The sequence below is a fragment of the Equus caballus genome, chromosome 9 (assembly GCF_041296265.1).
Source record: "Equus caballus isolate H_3958 breed thoroughbred chromosome 9, TB-T2T, whole genome shotgun sequence".
Lineage (NCBI taxonomy): Eukaryota > Metazoa > Chordata > Mammalia > Perissodactyla > Equidae > Equus > Equus caballus.
This window is the reverse complement of record NC_091692.1, coordinates 67,905,388-67,933,169: the sequence shown is the minus strand read 5'-3', so window position 1 is coordinate 67,933,169 and position 27,782 is coordinate 67,905,388. Positions and strand designations below refer to the sequence as shown.

General features: G+C 33.8%; 1 protein-coding gene across 1 annotated transcript in view; it reads left to right on the top strand.

Moving 5' to 3' along the window:
- EIF3E (eukaryotic translation initiation factor 3 subunit E) overlaps nt 1-27,782 on the top strand; it is a 49,082-nt gene that overhangs the window by 1,102 nt on the left and 20,198 nt on the right. Inside the window, exons 2-7 of the mRNA NM_001301291.1 lie at nt 3,832-3,946; nt 5,589-5,706; nt 8,213-8,255; nt 9,277-9,381; nt 14,557-14,682; nt 15,418-15,542. Of these exons, the coding sequence (NP_001288220.1) occupies nt 3,832-3,946; nt 5,589-5,706; nt 8,213-8,255; nt 9,277-9,381; nt 14,557-14,682; nt 15,418-15,542 (632 nt within the window). The remainder of the gene's footprint in view (nt 1-3,831; nt 3,947-5,588; nt 5,707-8,212; nt 8,256-9,276; nt 9,382-14,556; nt 14,683-15,417; nt 15,543-27,782) is intronic.

Here is a 27,782-nt window from a genome sequence, read left to right as displayed (position 1 = left end):
AAACAAACATTAAATTGTTCTGATAACTTTTTACGTCTTCCTAGTAGTTATGGTTCATTAGACAGGTATAATCCTCAAATTCATATGAAACTTTTCGAAACATAGCTCTAAAGTTGTTAGGAAACAGCAAAGTTCATTTTCAATAAATGTTCGAGAATGTCTTGCCATATAAAGCTTTATCTTGAAAGGATATGTTTTTGCCTCGATTTTTGTTTACATAGGATGTACTTACACCTATATTTTAGAGCTTGAATAAAACAGTCCAGTCTGCCTTCTCTTTTTCTGGATAAGTGAGGATTATTCACTAAAGATCAAGGAATAGAAAAAGATCATATCTAGAAATTCTTTACCAGCTACTTGTAGAAATGCTTCTAAAGTGGCCAGACTTCTTATTTTTGTATTTTGTTATTTACACTTTCATTTTTCAAGGCAGGCAGATGAAAGGGAGGAATATGTAAGTGTAAATTAGTTTTTCATAGGGCAGGACTAAAACTATGAATGGCAGCTGAGAATCAGTGGAAAATAACTTTGCCCAGTACCTTCCTCCCTGGAGAGAAAGTGGTAAGATGGCTGTAATTCACCAAGAGGAAGACAGATACTAGAGTATTGGCAGTTAGTAAGTATAGTAAGTGTAGGGCTACTATGGAATTGTGAGAAATCCAAGATAAAACCCAGACATCTCACCCGTAAAAAATTTACCTATTCTTTACAGGAGATAAAAGTTTATTATTATAAGGCAAGTAGTAAATGTCAGAGAAGTACTGGCAGAGAGCTATCAGAATTTAAGAGAGACTATTCAGTGGGCAAAAAGAATTTTGAGGAGGAGAGACTTTGAGTTTTGAAGGCTGGATGGTTAGGGTAGTCAGTGATGATCATACATGAGTAACAATTTGTTACATTTGTAGTATGTTGGAGAATATAAGCTCTATAAGAGCAAAAACTGTTCTCTGCTGTGTTCTCAGAGAATGATGTTCATTCTCAGGGTGAGAAGAGCAGTGGAAGGTTGTTGGAGTAGTGTAGAAATGTTTGGAGGTAGGCTTGTAGATAAATGTCATTTAGAGATTAATAAGAAGGATTGCTGATCAGCAGAGAAAAGCACATATGTGATTGAATAACCATCCCTAGTTTTGAGACATTTTATAGTGGTCCTAAATCAGAACATAGAAAACAGATGACTTTTTTCCAGGGCTAGAGAGTGATATTGAATTGTATTTGGTTGAAGAAAATGGGTGGAGTCAATGAAACTGCTAAAGAGAAATTCTTTGAAATAGCTAAAAAGGATATCCAAACTAATATAGAAAAATGACAACCAAAAAGGATGATAGAAAAATTAGAGCAGAGGATATGATGAGGATGAGGAAGTACTTTAATGGTAATGGTGGAAGAGGTGATGAATTTAAGTAGGAAGTCTTAGAGAAGTACTGAATGAAAGTTGTTATAATTTGCCTGGTAAAGGAATGTTAAGGCTTGAGTTTTTAAAGAATCATCAGTATAGATGTTGGATTTGTGAAGATGATAGCAGGAAGAGATGTCAAAAGATTTTTAATCTGTTAAAAAGTAGGAGCTGTTTGCAAGAGGTTGATAGACCAGCGGTTGGCAAACGATATAGCCTGTGAACCAAATAAGCCCTCTCTGCCTGTTTTGTATGGTTTGAATGCTAAAAATAATTTTTAATAGATGAACATTTGCAAACGTTTTAACTTGTAGAACACTAATTTTGTACCTCAATTAAGTGAAATATTTCCTGCCCCAAAATAATTCCATTCTTTTCATTAGTTGATCTATATTACAAAAAATTTTACTCCATTGTAGTCTTTCTCTTTTTTATTTTGAAAAGAAAATAAATTGGGAAAATTTGTTTCTTTTTTATAGTACTTATATATAGCATCCTTGATTTTTGGGCTTTGGCTCACAAAGCCTAAAGTAGTTACTATCCGCCCTTTGTAGAATGTGTGCCTATGAGGCATAATTTTGAGAGGGTGATAATAAGCAGATGTAGATCAAAGAAGAGACCAGTAAGATCTGATGGGAGAGGAGCAGTGCTTGGTATCTACACTTGGGAGACACATTACAAATTAAAAGCTATTAATAGGTTGTTGAGGAGAAGTGGCATGCTAGGATTAGGGTTTCTGTAGGGAAAGTGAAAGGAAACTTTAATTTTTTAATTTAATTTAAGTAAACTTTTTATCAAGTATAACATTCATGCAGAAAAGTGCATAAATATAAATATTTTTTTCAAAGTGAATACACTGTGTGACCACCATCAAGATCAATAAATAAAACATTACAAACATCCTAAAAAACCGTACTTCAAAGCCCTCTTAGTCATTCACTCCTTCTAAAAGGTAAGTGCTAGGTGATAGGTTAGTTTTTGGCTTTATATAAATGAAATTAAGCATTCGCCATCATGTACTGCTTTGTATGACTTCTTACATTCAATGTTGTGAGAGTCATCCATACTGTTAGGATATCCTGTTAGGATAGCAGTAGTTCATTGATTTTCAATGCTGAATGTTAATCCATTATATAAGTGTCCTACAGTTTATTTATCCATTCTAATATTGATAGACTTGGCTATTACAGATAGTGCTGCTGTGAACATTCTTGGAAATGTCCTTTGAATATATGTACCCATTTCTCTTGGGTACCTAGGAACAGAATTGCTGGGTCAAAAAGTATCTTTAGCTTTAGGAATAAAAATAGTTTCCCAAAGTGGTTGTACTTCTGCCAGCAGAGTAAATGTTCAGTTACTCTACATTTACACCAACACTGGTATTGTCAATTTTTTTAGTTTTTAGTGTGGTTTTAATTTGCATTTTCTTGTGATTAATGAAGTTAAGAACCACTCTGTGTGTTTATTGGCCGTTTGGTTATACTGCTCTTGTGAAGTGCCTGTTAAAATCATTTGGCCACTTTCAATTGAGTTGTCTCTCTTTTCTTACTATTTTGTAGGAGGTCTTTATGTAGTGTGGAAGGTTCAGTTTTGATCTCATGGATATACCATTTGACTACACCTTCATCTTTTCTGTTCATGGGAAGTGAAATGTGGAATCTGCTGCATTTTTCTTTCCTTGACAAAATTAAGCACAAAAATCTTTCTTTTGCTGAAGTTTTATCTTGATGACTGATGAAATTTTTAAAATTTTGATTACTGTCTTTCCCTGAATATTATTATGTAGAATCCTTACATATGGCTCAATACACTTAACTTCATGTTTATGAGAGTTTGCTTGTGTATCTATTTGGCCTCTGTACTATGGGTTGTTAGATTTCTTGAATTCCTTGCAAAACAAAAACCTGATATGATATAGTTAACTTACAGAATAGGTGCTAATTTTGTTTCAGGGGTGTGGCTGGGCCATGTGGGGGTAAAGGAGAGATGAGTAGGTATCATGTGGATGTAAGAGATACTAAGAAGGTAAAAAAAATTAAGAGTTGATTCCTGATTGCCTGGATCTGGAGAGGAGACAGCTGTAGGTGCTTACCAATGGAGTTGGTGTGGTTGGTTGTTTATGCACAACCTTGTTCTACAAAGGATAAAAGATGGCTTGTAGGGACACATGAAAAATAAGATGATGTAAATCAGAAGTAGATAAGAATGGCTTTGCAGTGTGTAATTGCTTTCATTTTTAAATTATTAGGTAAACAAAATATTCTTATGTCTCTGTATGTTGATTGCTTGCCTTCTTAGAAGAGAGTGAATTAATAGCATATAATATTATACTAAAAAATATTTCAGAAAGTATATTTCCAGGTAAACTAATCTTAGTGTTAATCAGTTTATTTGGGAGCGCTTCAATATATTTATTAGAAAGTAATTTTCTCTTGCAGATATATAATGAAAAAGAATTATTACAAGGGAAATTGGATCTTCTTAGTGATACCAACATGGTAGACTTTGCTATGGATGTATACAAAAACCTTTATTCTGATGATATTCCTCATGGTAAGTTTTGTCCTTAGAAGTAAAGCTTGTCTTGTGAACTGAGTTTCTGTGTATTAAAATTTTGTCATTTATAAAAGAGCTTTAGTCAAAAGTTTTAATAATTATTTGAATGATTACAGTCATGCACCACATAACAACATATCGGTCAATGACAGACTGAGTATATGAGTGTGGTCTTTTAAGATTAGTACTATATAGCCTAGGTAGAAGGCTATACCATCTAGGTTTGTGTAAGTGCACTCTCTGATGTTCACACAATGACGAAATTGCCCAGCGACGCATTTCTCAGAGCATATCCTGGTCGTTAAGTGACACTTGACTGTAAAAAGTTCTTTGGATGAAAGGTAATATGAAAGTTACAGGTTTTCTAAAGTCTCTCTGCAAAAGGTGTGCAACTACTTTAAAACTTGGTCATCAAGTACCTTCAATTCATAGTATGTATAATCAAAGTTGTGCCTATGAATCAGATTGTTTCTTTAGAATTATCTGAGAATGTTGCAGTGTTTGGTTTGCTTGCTTTTCTGGTTAGCATCTTGTGTGCCGTAGAGATTTCTTTTTGATCTTGAATCATCTGGGTATAGCCATGGTTCTCAAAATTATGGAAACCAAGATTGACGTCATCAGTTCACCTGGGAGAGCTTGCTAGAACTGCAAATTCTTGAACCATACCACAGATCTGCTTAATCAGAGACTTGGCTGAGGCCCACCACTCAAATTGGAGAGCTGCTGTGGTATAGTGTTTTCCAAATCCTTGTTGTCTATGATCATATATGTTCCTTAAAAAAAAAAAAAAGTGGTTCCATAAGTTTGGAAAATTCTGGTATATCATTTCTTCTATGCACAGTGTTTCTAAAGATTCTAAGAACTCGTTGAGTAGAGAAATACAATTTACTTTGTTTAAATTGACATTTTTCAGAATTTAATCACAGATCACCTTTTATGTTTGAGAAACACTGTTCTAGTATATACCTAATGTATAATGCAGAATTTATTACATTAAACATAATCACCTTTTTTATTTATATTACAGTTCCCTGTAATAACAGTAGCTCTTTAAATTTTAGTTTGTGATGAAAAAGTAAACTATTTCTTAGTGAAACTTTAAAGCATGCTAGCAGGGTATGTTACATGCAAGTTTTCTCTATAGAATTGGGTTTGAGAAATTAGAAAACTAGATTTATAGTGAAAAAGATTATTGACTGGATTTAAATTCTGTTGAACCTCATTGAAAATTTCTAATAATAATATGTAAACCCCTCTGAGCCTCTGTTCAGAAACTCTGGGATAATATTCACCTGAGAAAATTCAATGAGAACAAAGTGAAAACACTGGGAATGAAGTCTCTGAAATGTAGAGTTAGATAATTGTTTCCTCGACAGCCTGCAGGTCCCCCCCTGCCACCATATATTTCCGTTTCCTGTAAGAGCAAGAAGTGGATTCCCTCTTCCTTTCCGTGCCTTTGCAGTGCTAGGAAGAAAAAATTGGATCTGGGGGAGTTACCAAATTGGTGGTTTCTGGCATGTGAGAAATTGGGGGTAAATAAATATTTGCACAGTTTAAATAAATTGAAAATTTTCTGGACATATCTTCACAGTGAGCAGTATGGTTTATTATTATAATACTCCTTTGCATTTTTAATTAGCTTTGAGAGAAAAAAGAACTACAGTTGTCGCACAACTGAAACAACTTCAGGCAGAAACGGAACCAATTGTGAAGATGTTTGAAGATCCAGAAACTACAAGGCAAATGCAGTCAACCAGGTAACTTCTCTTTAATTTGAATTCTAAAAATTCTCTTTTCTGGATTAGTACAAATGTTAATTCAAAGTTTATCTAGTATCCCATTATAGAAGTTTGTGGTTTAAATGATGAATTTCTGTGTTTATTTTCACTTATCCTTATTGTGTGGGAACCAGGAATTCCTTAATGATCAAAGTGAATACTAAATTTTTTTTCCAACTTCTTTACCAGTTACCCAAATGTAATTATGAAGCAGCACTTCATCCTTTTCCCCTTCCCAGGGGACATTTGGCCATGTCTGGAGACATTTTTGGTTGTCACAGCTGGAGAGGTGCTACTGGTATCTCGAGAGGAGAGGCCAGGAATGCTGCTAAACATCCTACAATGCATCAGACAGGACCCTACCCCCAACAAAGAATTATCTAACCCAAAATGTCAGAAGTACTGAGGTTGAGAAACCCTGTACCTTACCTGGGCAATACCTGGATCACGTGGGTTCCTTGCTGTAAGGGAAACTTGAGCTCACTTTATCCCTTTGCTACATTCTCTTATATCCTTCCAAACTCAGTGCCCAGCCCAAGGAGGGTGGTGTAGAGCCGATAAGGTTATTTTATTACTAACTTCCCCTTAGCTAGAAATAGACATATTGTTTGGTTTCCAAAGAAAGCATGTTGCCTCACTCTGACTTAATATATATCACTAATTGAAGCCCTTTGGGTTATTAGAAATGTTTAAAATTAGAGTCTTCCTCTAAAATTGAATATTGTCATTTTGGTAAATCTTAGCTACGAATATATTTACTAGAGGAATTCCTGAAGATTTTGCCATGTTGTACCTTTAGTTTTTATGTATGTGATTAAACCAAATTTTTAAGAAATTAGCTGTAAGTTTTCATTTGTGATTTAGGGAAGTGTTACTAGATATTTTTTAGAAAAGCAGCATATACTACATTATTATTATACCATACTATAATGTATCATACTATACTGCATATGTATACATGGATGTATATAGACACACATACGCTGAGATACCTATATCTTTCAAAGTTATGGTGTGTATATATATCTTATATATAGCTGTCTGTGTGTGTATATATATATATGTATATTTTACTAAACTAATTTGTATACACTTAGAATATAATGAGTAATTACAGACTTTCAAGTTACATGCACACAAAGGGACAGCTGAAATAATCCAGGTGTTAGGGTACAACAGAAAATTTAGGATTTAAATTCTAAATTTAGTCTAGTCTCTTAAACACTAGGGATAATGAGATTAGGGTATGAATAAGATGTATGTAGATTTGTTCACCAGATATTAGAAAGAGAGGACTCCTTGTGGCTTAATAGGCCTAAATTGGAGATAAAGGATGGAATTGTGTGTTAAAAACTTGTAATCAATTAAACTACTTATTTTCAAAGTAGTAACCTCTCCCCACCAATTTCCATTTTAAAATTTCATTGAGCATATAGTATTGTACTTCTCATACTTTCCCAGAAATATCCAGAGAGCCAGAGGACGGTGTAAGGAGTGTAACACAAAGTTATTCACTGTGATCCACAGCAAGCATTAAGTTTTGTTTTGAAGTCTCTTGATGTTAAGATTTCATGCATGTTTCATATTCAGTATTATCCCCATGTTAATTTTAGTGATAAAATTATCCCCTCCCCATTAAATCTTCAAGTAAAATTATGCTCTCGAAAGATATGCCACTGCATTGCTTCTTGCAATAAGCATAAGAAAATGTATTCATTTTTCAAAATGCCCAAAAGATGGGCAGCTCTGCCCATCTATCACTTGTTCCTTGTCTTTGTCATCAGTTTGTCTTTTACCAGCCTGGCAACTTCTCAACTTATGCAAAGTTAATTTAAGATAAGTTAAATTGGGTTATTTGACACTGGTATGGATAGTAATTATATAGTGTGTGTAGCTAGATATCTTATGTTGGCATGGTTTATTAATCTTGTAAATTTGTCAAATCACTGTCCTTGTGAAATATATTAATATTGTAGAGGGGGACAAAATTTATATATAGGATTTATTCCTGCTTATTTGTATAGTACATTTGTTTCAATCTCTATTAAAAATGTTACCTCAAGTCTGCAAACACCATTCTCAGTAGGTTACCACCTAAGTAGACTACTGACCTCACTATAAAAATAGTCAGAATGTTCTGGTCTTATTACCTAAAAAACTTCTAAGGACCTTGCCATAGATGATATGGTGAAACAGAACACATGATTTTCAGTCAGGGCTAAAGAAATCTGAAAGTGAAATTGTAAAGTTTGCAATTCTCCTTGAGTTCCTGTTCCTTATGTTCAAAACATGTAATGTTCTATTTATTTTATTCTGGAAGTCTTATTTTATTTCTAGTGTTTAAGTATTAAGATATTGAAATAGCTTTGTGTGGGTAATAAGATAGTATAATGATACTATAGAATACAATAATATGCAATAATACTATACAATAATAATACAATTGTATTGTAAAAATAAAGTAATTTTTGTTTTTTATTATAAGGGATGGTCGGATGCTATTTGACTACCTGGCAGACAAGCATGGTGTAAGTGATATTTTAAAAAGTGTTTTAATTGTCATGTTGTAATAAGGCTAAATAAAGATTAATGCTGTTTACATAGGTTCGTGGCTTGACAAGGATATAATTTCCAGATTAACTTCTTAAATATAATACCTAGCATGTTTTTGAAACTTTAGTTTTTAAAAATTGGTGCTAATAGGGAAGTAATATGCTTAAGTTTACCTTTAGATAACAGAAATTCTCAAAAGTTTTGTTTTTTTTCCCCAGAATAATCATATAATAGTTAACATTTTATATTTTTGATGGATTAACAAGTAAGTAAAGACGGAACTAAATTTGAATTAGAAAAGCCTTCAGCAATAGAACTAAGTAATACTTTGGCTGCCTTGTGGAATACAGTAGCCCTTGATACTATTAAGGGCTTCATAAATCCCCAAATAAAGAAATGTTATTATAGGCTTTGCTTGTCATCTCCCAACCTCTCTTTCCTTGTGTTAACTCAAAGTCTGAGGCATTGTATATAATGAATTCTGTAACTTGCATTTGAGTTTTATCCTCATTTGACAATTACTGTAACAAGGGACATGCTGACCACTGTGTCTCTTCATTGCTTGCTTCATTAATTCTAAAAGTTAATGTAATTTGGGGGCCAGTTTTCACGGAGAACTCAAGTTTATCCTATGCATTATTTGTACAGAATCACACAACCTTACTGGATGCATATGCTTTATAGTTGTCTAAGCTCAGTCGCCAGCTGAGGGACTCACTCATCAGTCCTTCAGCTGCAATTCCAGCTTGTATTGCAGCAAAGTCGGTTTCATTAGAATGCATAACCCTTTGAGGCCAGGACTGAATGTTAAATCCAGTAATTCCTAATGTATATTTTAAGGGTCATGGTTTTCTGATCATGGTATTTTTTTTGGTGGCAACTTTTGGGAGACTTTGAAAGAATTGACTTCTGGGGACATTTAAAGGAGTAAATGGTTTGAGTTTTAAAAGTCTAAATTTAAAAATAGAACTTAAACTTTTGTTCACTTGTTTTTAGTTTCGGCAGGAATATTTAGATACACTCTACAGGTATGCAAAATTCCAGTATGAATGTGGGAATTACTCTGGAGCAGCAGAATATCTTTACTTCTTTAGAGTGTTGGTAAGTAAAGTTTTTCTCTTGTGGGATTCCCTTGGTTCCTTATAACGTATGTTTAGATTTGGATCTTTCCGTTGAGTTTTCAGCATTTGTTGGCAAAAGGAGAAAAAAATAAAGCAACTTTCCCCCCAAAAAAAGAAATAGAAACAGGAAACCTTGTATCACGGCATCAAAATTTGGAGGGAGATTTAACTTGTCCTTGAAATCCAAAAGTAGGAACCACTAATTTGTTGTTTTATGTATAATTGTGTGATTTCAGCATTACTACACTGCTGTTATGTAATGAATTTGTTATAATATTTCTGTACAGCACAGTGAGTGGCATATTGTGGGTACTTAATAATAAGTATTTATTGAATAAATCCATTATTCCTAATTTTAATTCAGTATTTTGTGCTGTATATATATTCTTTGAACTTGTTCTAAACAACTGTGGAATTCCAATGATATTTGAAAAGATTCTATGCCTTAATAGTAGCTTTTTCCATTTATTTCTGCCCTTAGTTATTAGAATACAAAGCTCAGGTTTTTTTCTTTATGTAGAGGGTAGATAAGTTTAAATGGTGCTATTAGAGGAAATTGCTAATTACAAAGTATCCCCTTTGTTATTTTCATTTGTCTGACAAGATCCTAGATTTCAGTGCTTTTGTTAGGGAAGAAAGAGTTGTGTGAAGCCAAAGGAAAAATTAGGGCTTCAAATTGACAGATTTCTTTCTCACTCTGCCTTCTGTTTAGTTAATTGTATTAATAAATGCCTTCTAGAATTATCAAAATGCCCTTGTTTTACTAGCCTCTCATTTGAGAAATTATTTGTTACTCACTTTGGGTTGGTAAGCTAGTTACCTAAGTCTCTGATTTCTCTAATTAATCCTAGAAGTTGGAAAATAACCTCTTGAGACAGGGACTTTTTGTCCTTCAACCTTTGAAGAGTCCATTTCTTCTGTCTCTGTTTTCTGGTGCCTTTTTTCTTTTAGCCCCGCATGCCACGAAGAAAAGACTAGTGGCTGCTTTCTTTAGTTGTTTTCTAGGAAATTAAATTTTCCTTTTTTGGGGTAGAGGAGGAGTTTGGTGTTACTAATTTAGGTAATTCCTACTTTAGAAAAGTACTTAGACAACTTCCTATTTTAAAACTACCATCCTTCCTTAAAAGAAATAAATATTTTTAGTTTATTTCCAAGTTTGATTTGAAAAAAATTTATTTTTCCCTTGCTCCCATTTGTAAATGAATTCTTAAACTTACAGATTAGCTGTGGTTAGCTTGCAAGTGCATTGAAGGTAATCAGTGATGCTAAACTTGTAGTGGCTTATCAGAAAATTCCATCAGTTTTACTTTGAATATTATGAAGGATTTAGGAGAACAAAAGTTGATTACTTTGGAAATGTAAACAGCTTAAACCAGGATTGTAAAATCAGAAGCCTGATATGATTACAGGTACATGAAAAGGGTTGGTTATTCATATCATTTGTTAATGCTGGGAGTGAATTTTGAGAATGAAGATTTAGTGTCATGTTAGAGTTCTAGCACAGTAAATTTATTGTTGCTGGTCAGTGAGTGAATGTGCCATTTTGCTAAGACATGGAAACTTAAGGTAACTGCTGGAAATCCAGATATTGAAACTCTTCTAACATATCCACCCTTGAAAGCAGGTTGGTATGAAGAGCCAACTGTAGTGACATGGACTTGAGCCAGAGCAGTACGCATGAACCTTTTGGGGATTAAAAAACTTGCTATATTGCTACAAAAAGCTTTTATCCGAACATATAACATATTCTAGTTTTAATAGTATCATTATGTTTATATAGTATAGTTTTATAATTAGTCTGAAAATTTCTACAAATGATATACACTTAAAGGTTTGTGGAGTTTTTGTGTTTACTTTTTTAAAATATGAAGATCCAATTAGTTCCCTATCTTAAAAAAACTTCCTGGTTAGTTTTCAGCTTTTGCATTGCCTCACAAATCTTGTGCTGGAACTGAAAAGGCATTTGGTTAAGTGATTGAATACCATGATCTGCACATAAAATTAAGAGCAGTCAAAATATAGTGATGCGGTAGTCTTGCAAATTATGTGCAATTTATTTTTATATTTTTGTCCCATCTTGTGCCACAAAACATTTGAGGTAGGTGGGAGTTGGTTACTTCCTGTTGGCATATTGATAGAAGCTAACCAAGCTAAGTTTAAAAGAACAGATTATTTCACTTCTCTTTTTCTTTTGATTTAGATAGACTCTACTATAAAATCTCTGTATTTGTTTGAAATCTTATTAGTAGCAAAGATAAAAATCCTGTCTTGGATTTAAGATGAATAATGTCAATGTTTTACTTACTAGTTATTTAATTTTATTTTTTTGCAATAACTCTTTTTCACTTCTAAATTTCTTTTCTGGTAGTTGGTTATTCCTTTAAATCTATGTTTGGGGAAACATAAGCTATGAAAGAACCATTGTAACTATGATCTGAGATTAGAATTTGACTCTCCAAGTGACCTATTGTAGGTCAGTGTTGTATAAATTAAAGCTGTGTGACCCTAGAATCTACTTTTATTTTAAAAAGACTTGGTGGCTTTTAGAATACATCAAGGAGTGTTTAGATGCACCTTATTTGGTTATGAAACTTGTTTGATTTGTGCTCTAAGAAATGCATTAATTTGAAATGAAATGGTGGAGCAAATTTGGTAGGAATTTTTTAACATTTTATTTTGAAGTTATTAACATGTATTTTAATTATTTTGTTAAAATCTGCCCTCATTGTGGCATTTGTTCTGGCTTCAAACTATAACCCCTCCCCTCATCTGGCAGCTATTTGAAGTAAAAGTGATTTTAAGATGCTAGGATTGTTGGTGATCATATTTTTTTGGTGTGAGGCTTATTTTTCCACTCAGAATTTAAAGTTTATCTACTGTAAGTACATGCCATTTGATTTAAAGATGCTTCTCCTTGACTCGAAAAAGCTTGAGTAATGATGACTTTTGGTAGCTTTACGATCTTGATCAAAGTTTTGGATCTGATGTACTTTGTTTGATGATGTCAGTGTAAAAGATGTCTATTTCATGTTGATTCTCAGGTACGTAGTTCATCACTTTTTGACGTCTGAAATTGGAATGTGTCTTGAATTGGTTGTGGTTTTGGGAACATAAATGTATTTTAAAATTGATGGCATCTTAGATTCGTTGAAGTATTAATACTCAGGTTTCTTTGTAAGGATCAAACATTTTATCCTTTATAATTTGAACTGTAATTTTATGGATTTTTATAAATAAGTTTTTTAATTTCAATGAGTTTTGATAAATGCATATACTATACAACTACCACCAAATCAAGACACAGAAAGACCCCTTGTTCCCCTTTTCAGTTATATGTTACCCCTGGTTCCTCCATTGATCTGCTTTATATTCCTGTAGATCAGTTTTGTCTGTTCTAGAATTTTGTATAAATGGAATGATATATGTGCCTGGCTTATTTTGACCAGCAAGTTTTTGGGATTCATTTGTGTTACTGTGTGTATGAGAAGTTTGATTCTTTTTATTGCTGAGTAGTATTCTATTCTATGAATATATACTAAAGTCTGTTTATTCATCTATTGATGAACATTTGGATTACTTCCAGTTTTTGTCTATTACAAATAAAGTTGTCATAAATTTCGTGTGTAAGTTTTTTTTTTTGCCGACTTGATGGCATGGAACAACAATATTTTAAAAATAGGGAGAACCAGTGGTTTCATGGATATGTTTAAAAGTTTAATTTACAAATTAAGTCTCTGCTCTTTGCCTGTTCTTAGAGTTTGCTAAATATTATTCAGTACATTTGAGTTAATTACTGCCATGAAAAGAAGAATCTCAGTATAGGCAGAGTCTGAATTAGGAATGGTTGTAGTCCCCGTTGTTTAGATACCTATAGCCCTCTGATATCATCATTTCTCATTATTTTGATATCATCATTATCATTATCATTTTGATGTTGATTCACATTTCCTGAGTTCTTAGTGTGTATCAGATGATGATGTAGTCTTTTTATATGTATTATGTCATTTAAATCATACAGCTGAAGTGGGTTCTATTACTATCCCCATTTTGTAGATAAGGAAGCTACAGCACAAATGGTTCAGCTATTTGTAGTAAGTGGTAGAGCCAGAATTATTGGTGGTTGTATTTCCAATCCTGCCCATACAATTCTATCTTACTCATAATATATACTAATAATACTTTACAGTTATACTGCTATGTTAGTGCTTCAGTGAAAAATTAAACTCAGAATTTCAGCTTGGGGTGCAGCAATGTATTCTCCCTCCAGTACCCTCACTTCTGTTGCTTGAATGCATCTGATCAGTTTGGAGTCATTCTGTTTACTTCCATTACCTTGTTTTGAGAATCCTCCTTTACTCATTTTTGTTATTAGTCTAGTTTAGTGTTTTAGGTGTTTTAGATTTGTGACCCTCTTCTACCAGTGGCTAGAAGAGGTAGAGTGGCCCTTAGTTCTCCTTTTTTGGTAGGTTAAGAGGGTGGCAGAAAATTTAGAGCTTTCATGATTAGAAGTGTAATTTTGGGCAAATTACATTCTCCATGCATCAGTTCCCCCTCTTTAAAATGGAGATAAAAAAATTATTTACCTTATGGGGTTTTTATTAGGATTATATGAGAAAATGAACTTTTATTACTCAGTACATACTCCTTTGATAGTAGACCTGCTTTTTTCCTTTTCTCTCTATAACCCCTTCCATTTGTGTCATAATTTGGAAAATTCTTTTGTTCTGGCAATAATTTCTGTAAATCATAGATGAGATCCATAAGTCTTGATTTCCCACATCTTCACTGCAGTGATTTTAGCAACAAATTGCCTCTGAATCTAACTTAATTTTCAAAGTTTTAGGTGCCTAAAATTTGATTAGTTGTGTATAAATTATCTGAAATGGATTACCCTAAAACACTTGTGCTATTTCCTAGTTTTCTTTTCGGATCTAGAGTGAATATCAAAGATCTGAATATTTTTAATAAATTAAGTTGAATGAAAGCTATTTGAATCGGTTTAACCAGTATGAGCCAATAAGGACTTAGATAACTGGAGTTTTGGGAGGAGAGCTTCAGGTCTTTCAGTAGTTTAGATGGATATGGAGAGTATAAAATACTATCTTTTTTTCATCTGGAGTATTCAGAATATAATTGATTACTATGGCTTAAACAGGTTCCAGCAACGGATAGAAATGCTTTGAGTTCACTCTGGGGAAAACTGGCCTCTGAAATCTTAATGCAGAATTGGGATGCTGCCATGGAAGACCTTACACGGTTAAAAGAGACCATAGATAATAATGTGAGTTCCACTTTTTCAAGATGATTCTCTGAAATTTCTGTGTATCCCTCATGCTTTCTGTTAAGGAAAACACTGTGCACTTTTTAGAAAGAGAAGGAAGAAAAAAAAAGCTAAACTAAAATGTTCATGTTAGATTTTGTAGACCTGATATAAAAGTCATAGAGGGTTAGTGGGTTGACTGGTTTTACTGAATCTCTTTGAAGGAACCTGTCAACTTCTTTAGGCTGTTAGAGAAGAGAACTCAGTTTTTGTTTCTGTGAACAGCTACTGTGCCTTTTTTACCTGTACCAGTGAAAAATGACACAGTTCTATTAGTGCAACGTATTATTGAAAGACCTGGGCAGAAGATGACAGTTTTCATTTATATTTAATGTTCAATAAAACCACTTATTGTGGAGTGTTTAGTTCAGCCCTTGCTTTTAAAATATTTTCTGAAATGAGTATAATTTACAGCTTCTGTAAAAATGGCTTAGTGGACGTTATTGAATCTGTCTCTGAGAACAGGGAAATTTTAGTCAAAGGTCGTGCAGAGAGTAGAGGGTATAGGAGATTGGACCTCGAACATAAAGACTCTAGCCTGTGCCTTAGAAGGTTCTTGTTTTTAACAAAAATTCTTTTCATTAAAAGAATTTTTTAAAAATTTCTGAATTTAAAAAATAATTTTAACAAAAATTATTCTCTTGCCTCTGTTTTGTATATTAATATTTCCTGTGTATACATTTTTTAATCCTTCAGTCTGTGAGTTCTCCGCTCCAGTCTCTTCAGCAGCGAACATGGCTCATTCACTGGTCTCTATTTGTTTTCTTCAACCACCCCAAAGGGCGTGATAACATTATTGATCTCTTCCTTTACCAGCCACAGTAAGTTATTTCACTGTATAATTTTGGCTTTAATTATATGAAATTATATAGATTTTCTTAAGCTTAAAAATGTGCTTCTCTCTAACATTTCAGTTTGTTGTAACACATTTTTTTCCCCTCTACGTGTGGTATATTTGCTTGTTAATTGAAAAAGCTTATATGTAATCCTTAAGTAAATTATTTGATAAAAGTGTACTCTTAAGCCCTTCATAGCGCTATTTAAGCATGGTCCCTGGTCCACTAGCGTAGGTATCATGTAGACTCTCAGGCCTTATCCTAGAGTAAGTAAATCAGACTGCATTTTAACAGGATCCCAGGTAATTCTTGTATACATTAAAGCTTTAGAATTAAGGCTCTAGGCCGTATTATTTGGAAAGAATATATACATCCCAGGAGAATTCCTTTTATGTCATCATTGCTTGATCATCCAGCTTTTGGTGATAAGAAATTTACTGCTTTACGAACTAGATAGTTCTATTGTTAGTTAGAAATCATTTTTAAAAATGTATTCCTCCAATTGAGATCAATGCTTCTGACTCTTCACATTATTTTTTATTTGTTTGTTTAGAACAACAGGAAACAAGACTGCTTTATGAAAACACTTCAGATTTTTGTAGATAATTTTTCCTGCTCTCTCCTTCCTTCAGGTTAAATATCTCTGGTTTTATCAAGTAATGTAGTTTTTCAGATTCTTTAGTATTTTAGTTTCTGTCCTTAATCACCAGTTTAACTGTAGCGGCCTTCAAATATGGATCTTTAAAATTGAAATTTTATTCTAGGATTGTTATCTAAGCCTTGTAGATTACAGTGGTAATATTAGCTCCTATGACCAGTACATATGCTTATATTACTGCCTAAGATTGCAATAACATAGTTGAGCAGTTGCTTCATGTTATTGTTTGTATTGACTGTATTGTTGGCTAAATTTCACATAAACACTTTGAGCCATGTTTTTGTTATTTGTTAACTCAAATGAAGATACAATTCTGTTACATTTCACTTGATTTCTGCTTATTCTTGTCTGTCAAATTAACATTTTTTCTAAAATGTGTATTTTAATTTATAAAAGTATAGCTTATGAATAGATGGTGTAATGCCCTTCTAATATAAAACATCAGTGAAGATTGAACAACCTGTTTTTAAATTGTTTTGTAATTTTCAGTCTTGGAAATAAGATAATACTCTATAGCGATATTTTTGCATGAATTGCTGAGATAAAACTATCTGGATTGAGTCAGGTTAATAAACATGTTCTTTAAATGCTCATTTTAGTAAGATTTTTAAGACTCTAAAATATTTGACCTCTACAGTTAAGTTGTTAACATAACCAACAGGACTTTGAATGTAAGAGAAATTAAGTTATTGGTAATACAGATGGAAGATTTTTAGCCAACCAAGAAGTGCCAGTAATTTTTTTCATGTAGAAATGGGGAGTCATTTTTAAATGGTGTATATCATGTTCTCTGCATTAAATGCTGAATGTTTCCCTGACTCTGGTATATAAAAGCACTTTTAACAGAAATATGCCTCGTTTATTTTTTGTATTAACGTCGCAGCTTAAGTTCAGTATTAATGTGTTTAGTCAGTATTTGCATAACATGCTGGTTCAGTTCATTAAAACTGAACTTGGGCAGAGGAATTTTTGTGTCAGGAAATTATGTTTTTCTTTCCTTGAAAATAGAAAAACCGAAAACTTCATGGCATTGAGTGAGATAGAAGACAATGTATGATCTTTGCCTGCATTCCAGCCTTATATTTAAATGTAAATAATGAGAGAGAAAATTTCATAATTTACATAGCATTATAGTTATTCTTTTTTTTATTGGAGATATTTTATGGCATTGGAGTATGCCTTCCAGAGTCACATTATTCACTAATGTGTACATAACAGCCTCATTCTGTCTGAGCTGTTTTTCCTCCTTAAAGAAATTCTGTTTCTGGGAAATTAACTATTAAAATTGTGTATGTACAGTTTTTAAAATTATATATACACTTTACTATTTGCTGGATGCTATGATGGGTTGTTTGTAATCTGGAAAGTTATATAAATCATAGTCCATATGTTGAATTAAGTAAAAAATGTTACAAAAAAGCCACTGTCCGCTAAAATAAGATCCTACAAAGGTGGTATTACTCTTTTCTGCCTTTGGCATAATAAGCTTACAGCTTTATTTGGCGGTATATTAGAGCTGGGATTGTGAAGAGCAAAGCTGAACCAACCTCAGAAAGGACTGATAAAATGAGAAGTGTCAGTGCTAAGAGGACTAAGTACATGAAAACATTGGGCCAGATTGTTCTGACCCTGTAGGTTTGATACATAGGAAACCATATAATAAACAGAAGGTTTCCTTATGAGTACTTTAAATCAGAATAGGAAATTAATTCATGACTGGAATGTTTAATGGCTCCATCAGGTTAAGCTGGCCTAACATAGCCGTTTTCATAATTGGAGTATTCTTGCTGCTAGGACCAGATTATGAACATTTTTTGGCACTTATGTCGCCCTAAACATTTGGATGGGCATTTCCAAGATTTGCTTTTTACTTTTCATGATTCCATTTCAGATTAGTACCTCTCACTGTCCATCTGTCTTGCTTTTTGCCCCATAGTGATTTAAATATGTTAATATCTTTTATCAGGTTCTTCTCAAGTCTTCCTGATCTGGTAGCTTTCTTTCACTAAACTGATTCATCTCTTTCTGCTCTGGTGCGTTGTTTATTTAATCCTCTGAGGACAATCTTATTTCCCTTTCTACTCTTGATTCTTGAGAAGTACCTTTTTCGTGTACACTTTGTGCAACCATTATATTTTAGAAGAGGCTTTTTTATTTGTGGTACTGACAGTTACAATCTCATGCAGACCTATCAATATTGGGTGAATCTGGAGTATCCAGAAAAATGATTGGAAAATCATTGCAAGAAATTTGAGAATGTCAGTGAGTGAGTAAAATAGCTACATATCTGTCTTTAATGTTAAAATATCCATGCATCTTATAAAGAAAGATGTTTTGTGAGAATTTCAAGCTCAAGAATTAAGGATATATTTCTCAATAATTATGGAGGATTAATCAAACATGCATTCAAATGAAAAGAGATTAAAAATAACAATAACGTCATATTTTGCCTCCGTCTTGGATAATAAGAGTCGATTAAGAGTTGATTGATATCCCCAAAATCAGATGAGAGAATGAGCCAACCCTGAATGAGCAGATTTGACCCAAACATTGAAGCCTATAATAGCTGACTCTAATCTTGACACTTAGTGGATGGGTTCAGCATAAGGACAGCTCTTCCTGAACTCAGCCATGAGAATCACTAGCAGTTGGCTTTCCATGCTACTGCTTGCTAGTAGACCCACGCTCCTGTGATTTTGTAGTTATGTATGTATCCAGAGAAGAACATTAGATTCAACTGACTTTTTCAATGTTTTCACATAAGGAAGGGAAACATGCAAACAAGAACAATAAAAATATTCAAACCCACTGTGAAAATTCTGTAATACAAATAAGAGGGAAACAGTTTGGATTAGTTTCTGACAACCTTATGGCTGATATGAAATTAAAACAGAATATATTTAATTCATAGTTGAACTGTTTATTACAGATATTAGAAATAGAGGAGTAGTTCAGTTGAAATACAGAAAGTTTTGTTAAGATAAAAAATGAAACTTATAGGGAAAACAGTGCAACAAAGTAGGCTTTTATATTTTAAAGTAAGATAAAGGTACATGGTCATAGAAATATAATTAACAATTAAATTAAGACTTATTAAATTATCAAGCTATATTCTACTAATAGGTTTAAGGCCTTCATTTGTATTTCCATGGTTCATATACATAAAAGACAATACCTTATACCATTTAAAAATCTCCCAGTTAATTTAAAAGAATAGAAATTTTATAGATTGTAGTTTTTGGACAGAATACATTAAAAGTAGAAATTATTAAAAGTCATAAATAACAAAGAAGAGATTAAATGTTAATAATGATGAAATATCTGCCAAAGCATCACTCAAAAATTAATTCATAGCTTCAAGTACTTATTCAACTTTTAAAACCTTGCTTTAAAAGAAAAACACAACAAAGGAAATGAAAATAAAATCAGCCGTGTATTAGAAATCATTGAAATTACTAATCTTAAAGTTGATAATTTAATTTCAAAATGGAAAAAGAATTAGAAATGCAAATGGCTTTATATGATGAGTGATATAATAGAAATTAAAAATCGTAAGGAAGTACTGTATATGCTCACATGATATTCCCAAAACCTGAAATGCCCCAGGTGACACAAATAAAACCTTGTTACTTATTAGATCAGCTAACTGAGGAAGGTATTGTGAGATATTTTTGTTTTATTTTGTTTTGTTTTTTAATGATTCCACTAAAAGGAGTCTGAGTTTTGATGGATTTATTGGTTATTTTGGAGCTTTTTAAAAAGTATGTGTACATGGGGAGATATTCTTCATTCTAACTTTGTGAGGCAAATAGGACCCTAATGGAACTTCGAATAAGAGCCTCTCACCCCCTGCAAGATCCAAATTAGATATACACACTGAGGAGCCATTGGAAGTTCAGAAGAAAGATATTGACATCAGAATTATCTTTGGGAATATTATTGTTACGAGTGAATGGTTCTTAAACTTTCTGTTCTTAGAACCCTTTTCCACTATTGAGAATTGTGGAGTGAAGTTTTGTTTTTGTTGGCAAAATCCATTGATATTTTCTGTATTAGAAATTCAAACTGGAAAATTAAAAATTTATTAATTGGCAAATAGTAGATTGATTATAGTTGACATCTATTTTTATGAAAAATAATTTTTAAAAACAAAAATTTAGGGAGAATAGTGACAATAGTGACATTGGAGGATAGGCTTACTTCATTTTCTAGAAAATGTCTGCCAAACACCCAAGTCTGAAAGCCTTGATTTGTGTCATTCTTTATATATGGCGTTCTGTGAGAAAAGCAGCTAATTCAGCTTGCAAATCAATCATGTAAGTGCTCTTTTTTAGGCAAACATGACACTGAAGTGTACAGCAGAAGAGCTTTGTACACTCTTCCTAGTTAGTCATATAGAATACTAAAAAGATTAGTCCACAAGGGCTGAAATTTAAAAAAATTAATTTCTACTACCTAATCAGGGACCTGGTTGAAACCAGCATTTTTCTTTTTTCAAACTGCAAGAGTGTGGTGGTGACAAATAACAGTGACTGATAGTATAGTATGGTGCCACTACCTTTATTCATGTGCTAAGGTAACAGAAGATTTCATTTGTTTGTTTGTTTAAAATTCAGTGATTTTTAGTAACTTTACCAAGGGGTGCAACCATCACCACAGATCAGTTTTTGAGTATTTTCATCTGCCCAATAAGAACTTCACGCCTTTGGAACCATTTTTTAACAGAAACAGCCTGTTAGCAAAATGTGGATAAGAAAGCTGCTCAGTGGTATTACAACTTTCAGTTTTCACCAAAATACTGTGCTCTCTGCCTTTACTGCTATAGGGTCAGGTTACCATCATAATTTTCTTCCTAATTAGTAATGTCTTCATGGCTTATTTTGATTTTTGCTTAATTCTAACTTTTTCATATGAGAATACACCCAGTTGGTTTGACAGATGATTGTTTCAGCCATTTTCCTGGATTTCGTATTCTTTAAGTAGAATAGCAACTAGTAAGTAGTGTGTAATTTGTATTTGTATGTCTGCAATCAGTATGTTTTTCCATTGTCTCTGATACTGGAAATTAATGGAGAAAGTATATTCTTCCTGTTTTTAATTTCTTTTTTTTTTTTTTTTTTTTTTTAAAGATTTTATTTTTTCCTTTTTCTCCCCAAAGCCCCCCAGTACATAGTTGTGTATTCTTCGTTGTGGGTTCTTCTAGTTGTGGCATGTGGGACGCTGCCTCAGCGTGGTCTGATGAGCAGTGCCATGTCCGCGCCCAGGATTCGAACTAACGAAACACTGGGCCGCCTGCAGCGGAGCGCGCGAACTTAACCACTCGGCCACGGGGCCAGCCCCTTCCTGTTTTTAATTTCTAATAGCACAGTAATACAATATAATGTTCATTGAGTGTATGTTAAATTGATAGTTTATATAGATTGTGGTTTCAGGCTTTTTTTAAAATATAAAGGTACATTGGAGATAATTTATACTTTTGTCCTTGAAGTGAAAGTTTAGATGCCAGTGCAGGTTAAACTTTCTTAATGTCATAATATGTTACCATTTCTGCAATAATTTATTCTGAATCTAAATTGGAGATGATTTACACATTTAAAAAATGTTGAACTTTTAAATGTAGCATAATATAGAAGATAAAGTATCAAGTGTAAGATAGAGCAGTGTCCATAGGCTATTCGAGATGAAGCTTTGCCACCAAATGTAGATGCTATTAGGGAAAAGAAAGCATTTGTAATACAATGCCCTAGTTACTCTCCAGTTGTAAAAAGAAAGAATCAAAGTTCAGTTAGCAAGAGAGTTTAATGTGTTTTCTAAATAAAAATAACAAATTTCCTAAGAAATTTTTAAGTTTTACTAATAACAGTCAACTAGATGGTGTCCAGAATTTGTCCTGATTGACCTTTCTGCCTTTATTTTTCCTGTATTTCCTAATTGTTCCTGATAAGAAAACTTTCTTTCATGCAAGTATTTTACCTGCCGTAGCTGAAGATGACCGCTAAGATCCCCATCTAAAATTCCATCCTCTGAAGTTCTACTAAGTCTCTTGCCTTCTTTTTTATTTCTTAGCCTGTCTTTCTGGAAATGCCCTTGTCTTCTTTTTTTGTACCTATCCAAAGCCTGCCTATTTTTTAAGCTCCAGCTTAGGTTTACTTCCTTCATGAAGTCCTGTATACCGTGTCTACCTTATATTTGGTATTTGACTAATGCCTTTAAAATAAATAAAAAACATATGATTGCATTATCTCCCCAACTAGATTCTAAGTGTATTTGAGGGCAAAATTTCTATTCTTTCTATATTTTATATGTGGTGTGCTACCATAGCATGGCTTGAGGAGTGATGTGTAGGTCTGCACCTGGGATTCAAACCCATGAATCCTGGGCTGCTGAAGCAGAGCATGCGAACGTAACCACTATGCCTTCCAGCCTGCCCCATATTCTTTGTATTTTTTTAGCATCCTGTACATAATAGGTTCTTAGGTATTTTTTATTTGGGGGGCATATCTTGTCTTATCCTTTGATTACTGAATGTTCTGATTTGCAATTAGAAAACACTGGAAAAAACTTCCGTAAAATTGTGCAATTGGAGCAGGGTTGTGCTTGAGGAAAAAATAAACTAAAGCATCTTTACTTACCTGTTAGGGAGTTACATTTCAGAACACAATAGATACTGAGGCTCTTATTTAAAATAAAAAATAATTAATAAATAGATTTCCAAAATAGAGAAGATAAAGCTGCTGTTCTTAAGTAGTTTATACTCTAAACAAATAACACAAGAGGTAGCTTAAGAGCACATTTAACTAAGTACAGATGTATTGTGAATGTTAAACACGCTGTAGGTGTAACAAATGAGACCTGGAGAAGTTAGAAGAGTCTAGTGGAGATGAAAATCGATCTGACCCTTAAGTTTTAATTGACAAAGAAGAAAGGAGATGATAAGAAAGAGAGATAGGGGGCTGGCCTTGTGGTGCGGCAGTTAAGTGCACACGTTCCGATTCGGCGGCCCAGGGTTCACCGGTTCAGAGCACGGGTGCAGACATGGCACTGCTTGGCAAACCATGCTGTGGTAGGTGTCCCACATGTAAAGTAGAGGAAGATGGGCACGGATGTTTGCTCAGGGCCAGTTTTCCTCAGCAAAAAGAGGAGGATTGGCAGCAGATGTTAGTTCAGGGCTAATCTTCCTCAAAAAGAAAAAAAGAGCTGGCCTGGTGGCGCAGCAGTTAAGTTCGCACGTTCTGCGTCTCGATGGCCTGGGGTTCACCAGTTCGGATCCCTGGTGCAGACATGGCACCGCTTGGCAAAAGCCATGCTGTGGTAGGCGTCCCACATATAAAGTAGAGGAAGATGGGCATGGATGTTAGCTCAGGGCCAGTCTTCCTGAGCAAAAAGAGGAGGAGTGGCAGTAGTTAGCTCAGGGCTAATCTTCCTCAAAAAAAAAAGAAAGAAAACAAACGAGCTTAACAGTTATGTGTAGGCTGTTAACCACATCTGTAGTTTTGCTTGTTTTTGAACTAAATATATAATTACTGATCTTCAAGAATGTGAAGTAAGATAACTTAACAAGAATCACCCTTAATCTCCACTCCCCTCCTTTATATATAGATCTATATAGATACATACGTACATAAGAAGGATTGCATCTGCCCTAGAAGGTAGGGAGTCCCTGCTGTGCTTAGAAGTTAGGAGTTATGATAATGCTGTATATCAGGGGTCGGCAAACTATAGACCATGGGTTAAATCTGGCCCATGCTTCTTTCCTTGAGATCTGCAATATAGACTGGCTTTTACATTTTAAACTGAAAAAAAAAAGAATGTATTGTGATGTGAAAATTATATGAAATTACAGTTTCAGTGTCTGTGAATTTTTATTGGAACACAGCCACACTCATTGGTCTGTATATTATCTTTGGCTGCTTTTGAACTGTAATGGCAGAGTTGAATTGTTGTGACTGACAGAGACCATGCATTGTTTCACTCTAGTTGCCTCACACTGCTACTTAGTGCACTGTGAATCCCAGTGATGCTGCACTTATACCTGGACAGTGTTTCAGTGCTGTGTGTATCACCATACCACAACATTTACTTCTTTTATTACCAGTGCATACTCATCATTTCAAAGCAAGAAGAGAAAAGTGGACTTCAGATTTGCTTTTAAGGCACAATGGAATGAGGGGATTATTTTGTATCGAATTAGAAAGCAAAGCTTTGAACTGGGGCTATAGGTATACTAGAAGAATGCGTGTACATCCACATTACCAGGCTGTAAGCACTCATTACAATATTCTCAACTGACAGCAAGGCAACTGTCAGAAAAATTAGGAAATGTGAAACAAGGTGTCTCATTACAGCAGAATTTCCTTACAAAAATTAATGAAAATGAGGCTTCAACCAAAGTAAGTTTCTGAGTGGCTCTTTTGTTAGCCAAATAAGGAAAAACATTTAGCAATAGTGATTAAAGGTCTGTTGAATTGCAGAGCCAAAGAAATATGTTCAGAAAAAATCAACTTGTTTAAAACTGTTAGCCTTTTGGTGAGAACAGTCACTCAGAGTTGAAGATACTGGGAGCAACATCAGCATAGTCAGTTAATAAACAGGGCGCATGATTTTTAATGTTTTTCCTTGGCTCTTGATGGGTCCATAGATGTTACCCATATGGCTTAGTTGTTATTGATTTGAGGAATCAGTGCTGGACTTGAAATGACTGAAGAATATGCCTCCATCTGTTTGGAACAACTACAGGTGAAAATATTTTCAAAATTGAGAAAACACTAATTTATTACAACCTGAAGTGGAATCTAGTAAGATGTGCTAAAACTTTTGCTGGTAAATATGTGTGAAGGAGAAAAAGGCTTAGTTGGAGAAATTTACAAAGCTTGTGAAACTATGAGGTGTTACTCATTGCATTATTCATCCCCAGGTACTTTGTGGGAAATACTTGGCTCTGTGGGATGTTTTTGAACTGTTGAGCACTGTCAACAGCGAACTGCATTTGCTCTTTTGGACTTAACTGTTGTCAGTACCTGAATTTTTGTCAGAAATAGAATATCTCATTCCCTGCTACACAGTAGTTGGATGGCCTATCAGTTGCAAAGTTTTATTGTGACTTTTTTGAACTTGGGGCGAGATTGAAATTTTTCTTAATGAGAAAAATTGCCCTCAACTGCTATTATTAAGCCCTGAGTGGCTCTGGAAATTAACTTTTGGTATTATAAAACAAAACAGTACTTACAAGCAATACTTAAACTGCAGTAATCATTTTAATGACAACTAACATAATATGAATCACAAGTGATGTTTGCTGTTTTATACATTTTTTGTTCTTTCACATGTTAAAATAAGAAATGAGACCTTCATTTCCAAACAAATTTGCAGCAGATAAACTTTTTGAGCTCAAATTGCTATTCCAGAAAGTTTATACCTCATTGTAAGTACAAAGGAGATTTCCCTATTTCAAAATTTATTCAGATGCGCAGTTGAATTTGAAGTGATTCATCTGCAATGTAATGATATGCTAAAAGGCGCTATCAAAAGAAGAATTTAGCAGAATTCTATAAATGCCTTCCAAGTGATAAATGTGCTAAATTAAAGTTATATGCTTGTCAATTGATATCAGTATTTGGTAATACCTATGTGCATGAGAAAACATTTTCAAAAATTGAACATGTAAAATCTCATTATAGATCAGCATTAACAAACATTTGCAATAAATTTTAATGATAGGGATCTCTAACTTTGAGTCCAGTTAGGCAAAATTATCACTAATAAAGGAATTCTTTAAACCTCTATTAACAAAAAATTGTACTAAACTACTCTATTTTGAGTTTTGTCAATAAAATATTTTGGAATTTTTTTTCCTTTTTATATAAGTACCTGCATAATATTCTCAGTTTTGCATCTTGGTTGGCAAAACCTAAAGTAATTGTTATCTGGCCCTTTACAAAAATTTTCCTAATCCCTGGTGTATATGCACAGAAGGAGAAAGATGATTTCTCAGGGAAATCATCCTCCAGTTAAAACAATAAAGGTATATGTGGCGCAGTGATAGAAAGTTAGATAAGTAAAAATAAATTTTAATATCATATACAATAAACTTACAGTTTTTATCTTATATGGATAAATTTATGAATGAGTTCCATGAATGCCTACTAAAATTACCTACTTCAAAACCGATGGTAAGAAAAATGATCACACTCATCTGTGCTTGTACGTGAGATCTTTGGCAAGAGAGTATTGAGGCAAACAATTGTTCTGAACAAATACTGCAATTTAAAAATTTCTGCCTGAAGCTCAGGCTTCATTTTTAAGATGATGAAACTTTTAGCTGATTAGTGTAATTATCTTTTCCTAGAAATTGTTTTATTCTGGACTGAGTGTTGATCTTTTTTTTTATACCTTGCTTTGCTTAGAGGGGATTTAAGAGGGGCTAAGTGGGACTAGATATTATTATTAGGTTATTATCAGATTCTAGGTCCCTTAAAGTGTTCAAACAACATTTTTTGGGGAATCTACAATATGATAAAATAGAAAGATTTATTAGTATCACAGTCTGGGAGAACTTGATGTTAGAGCTGGACCTTGAAGGATGGCTAGAATTTAGACTTTCAGATGGATGTCTTTCGGAGAATAATCTATGTGGAGTGAGCTTTAAGAAGTAGGGAAAGCAGGAAGTAGTCAATGGTGGTATGGTGGAAGAAGGAGCTGCATGGCTACTTTGGGGTTTTCATATTCAGTTGAGAGAAGTGGACGTTTTTGACAAATCTTTCCAAGATTGGCGTAGTGACTGGTACTCAGAGGTGCTCATTGGATAAAAATTAGGGAGCTCTTTAAGGAAATTGAGAAGAAATACATGTTAAGCACTGAGTGACAGGGTGGCCAGCTGCTGATCATCAGAGTAGCAGAATTTGCTAAATATTAGCCAAGGACCTGTTAACATTTATTTGACATCTAGTCCTTTTCTAATTCCCAGTGCTACCAATTTTTTCCCTTTTTTTGATTGAATTCATAATAGTTTACGTCATTGTGAATTTCACTTGTACATTATTTCTTGTCCATCACCATATAAGTGCTCCCCTTCACCCCCTGTGCCCACCCCCGGCCGCCTTCCCCTGGTAACCATTGAACTGTTCTCTTTGTCCGTGTATTTGTTTATCCTCCACATATGAGTGAAATCACATGGTGTTTGTGTTTCTCAGTCAGGCTTATTTCGTTTAACTTAATACCCTCCAGTCCCATCCATGTTGTTGCAAATGGTATGATTTTGTATTTTTATGTCTGAGTAGTATTCCAGTGCGTGTGTGTGTGTGTGTGTATATCTATATACCACCCCACATCTTCTTTATCCAGTCATTGGTCCATGGGCACTTGGGTTGCTTCCATGCCTTGGCTATTGTGAATGGTGCTGCAGTGAACATAGGGGTATATTAGTCGCTTTGGATTATTGATTTCAAGATGTTTGGATAGATACCCAGTAGTGGAACAGCTGGGTCATATGGTGATTCTATTTTTAGTGTTTTGAGGAATCTCCATTCTGTTTTCCATTGTGGCTGCACCAGTTTGCATTCCCACCAGCA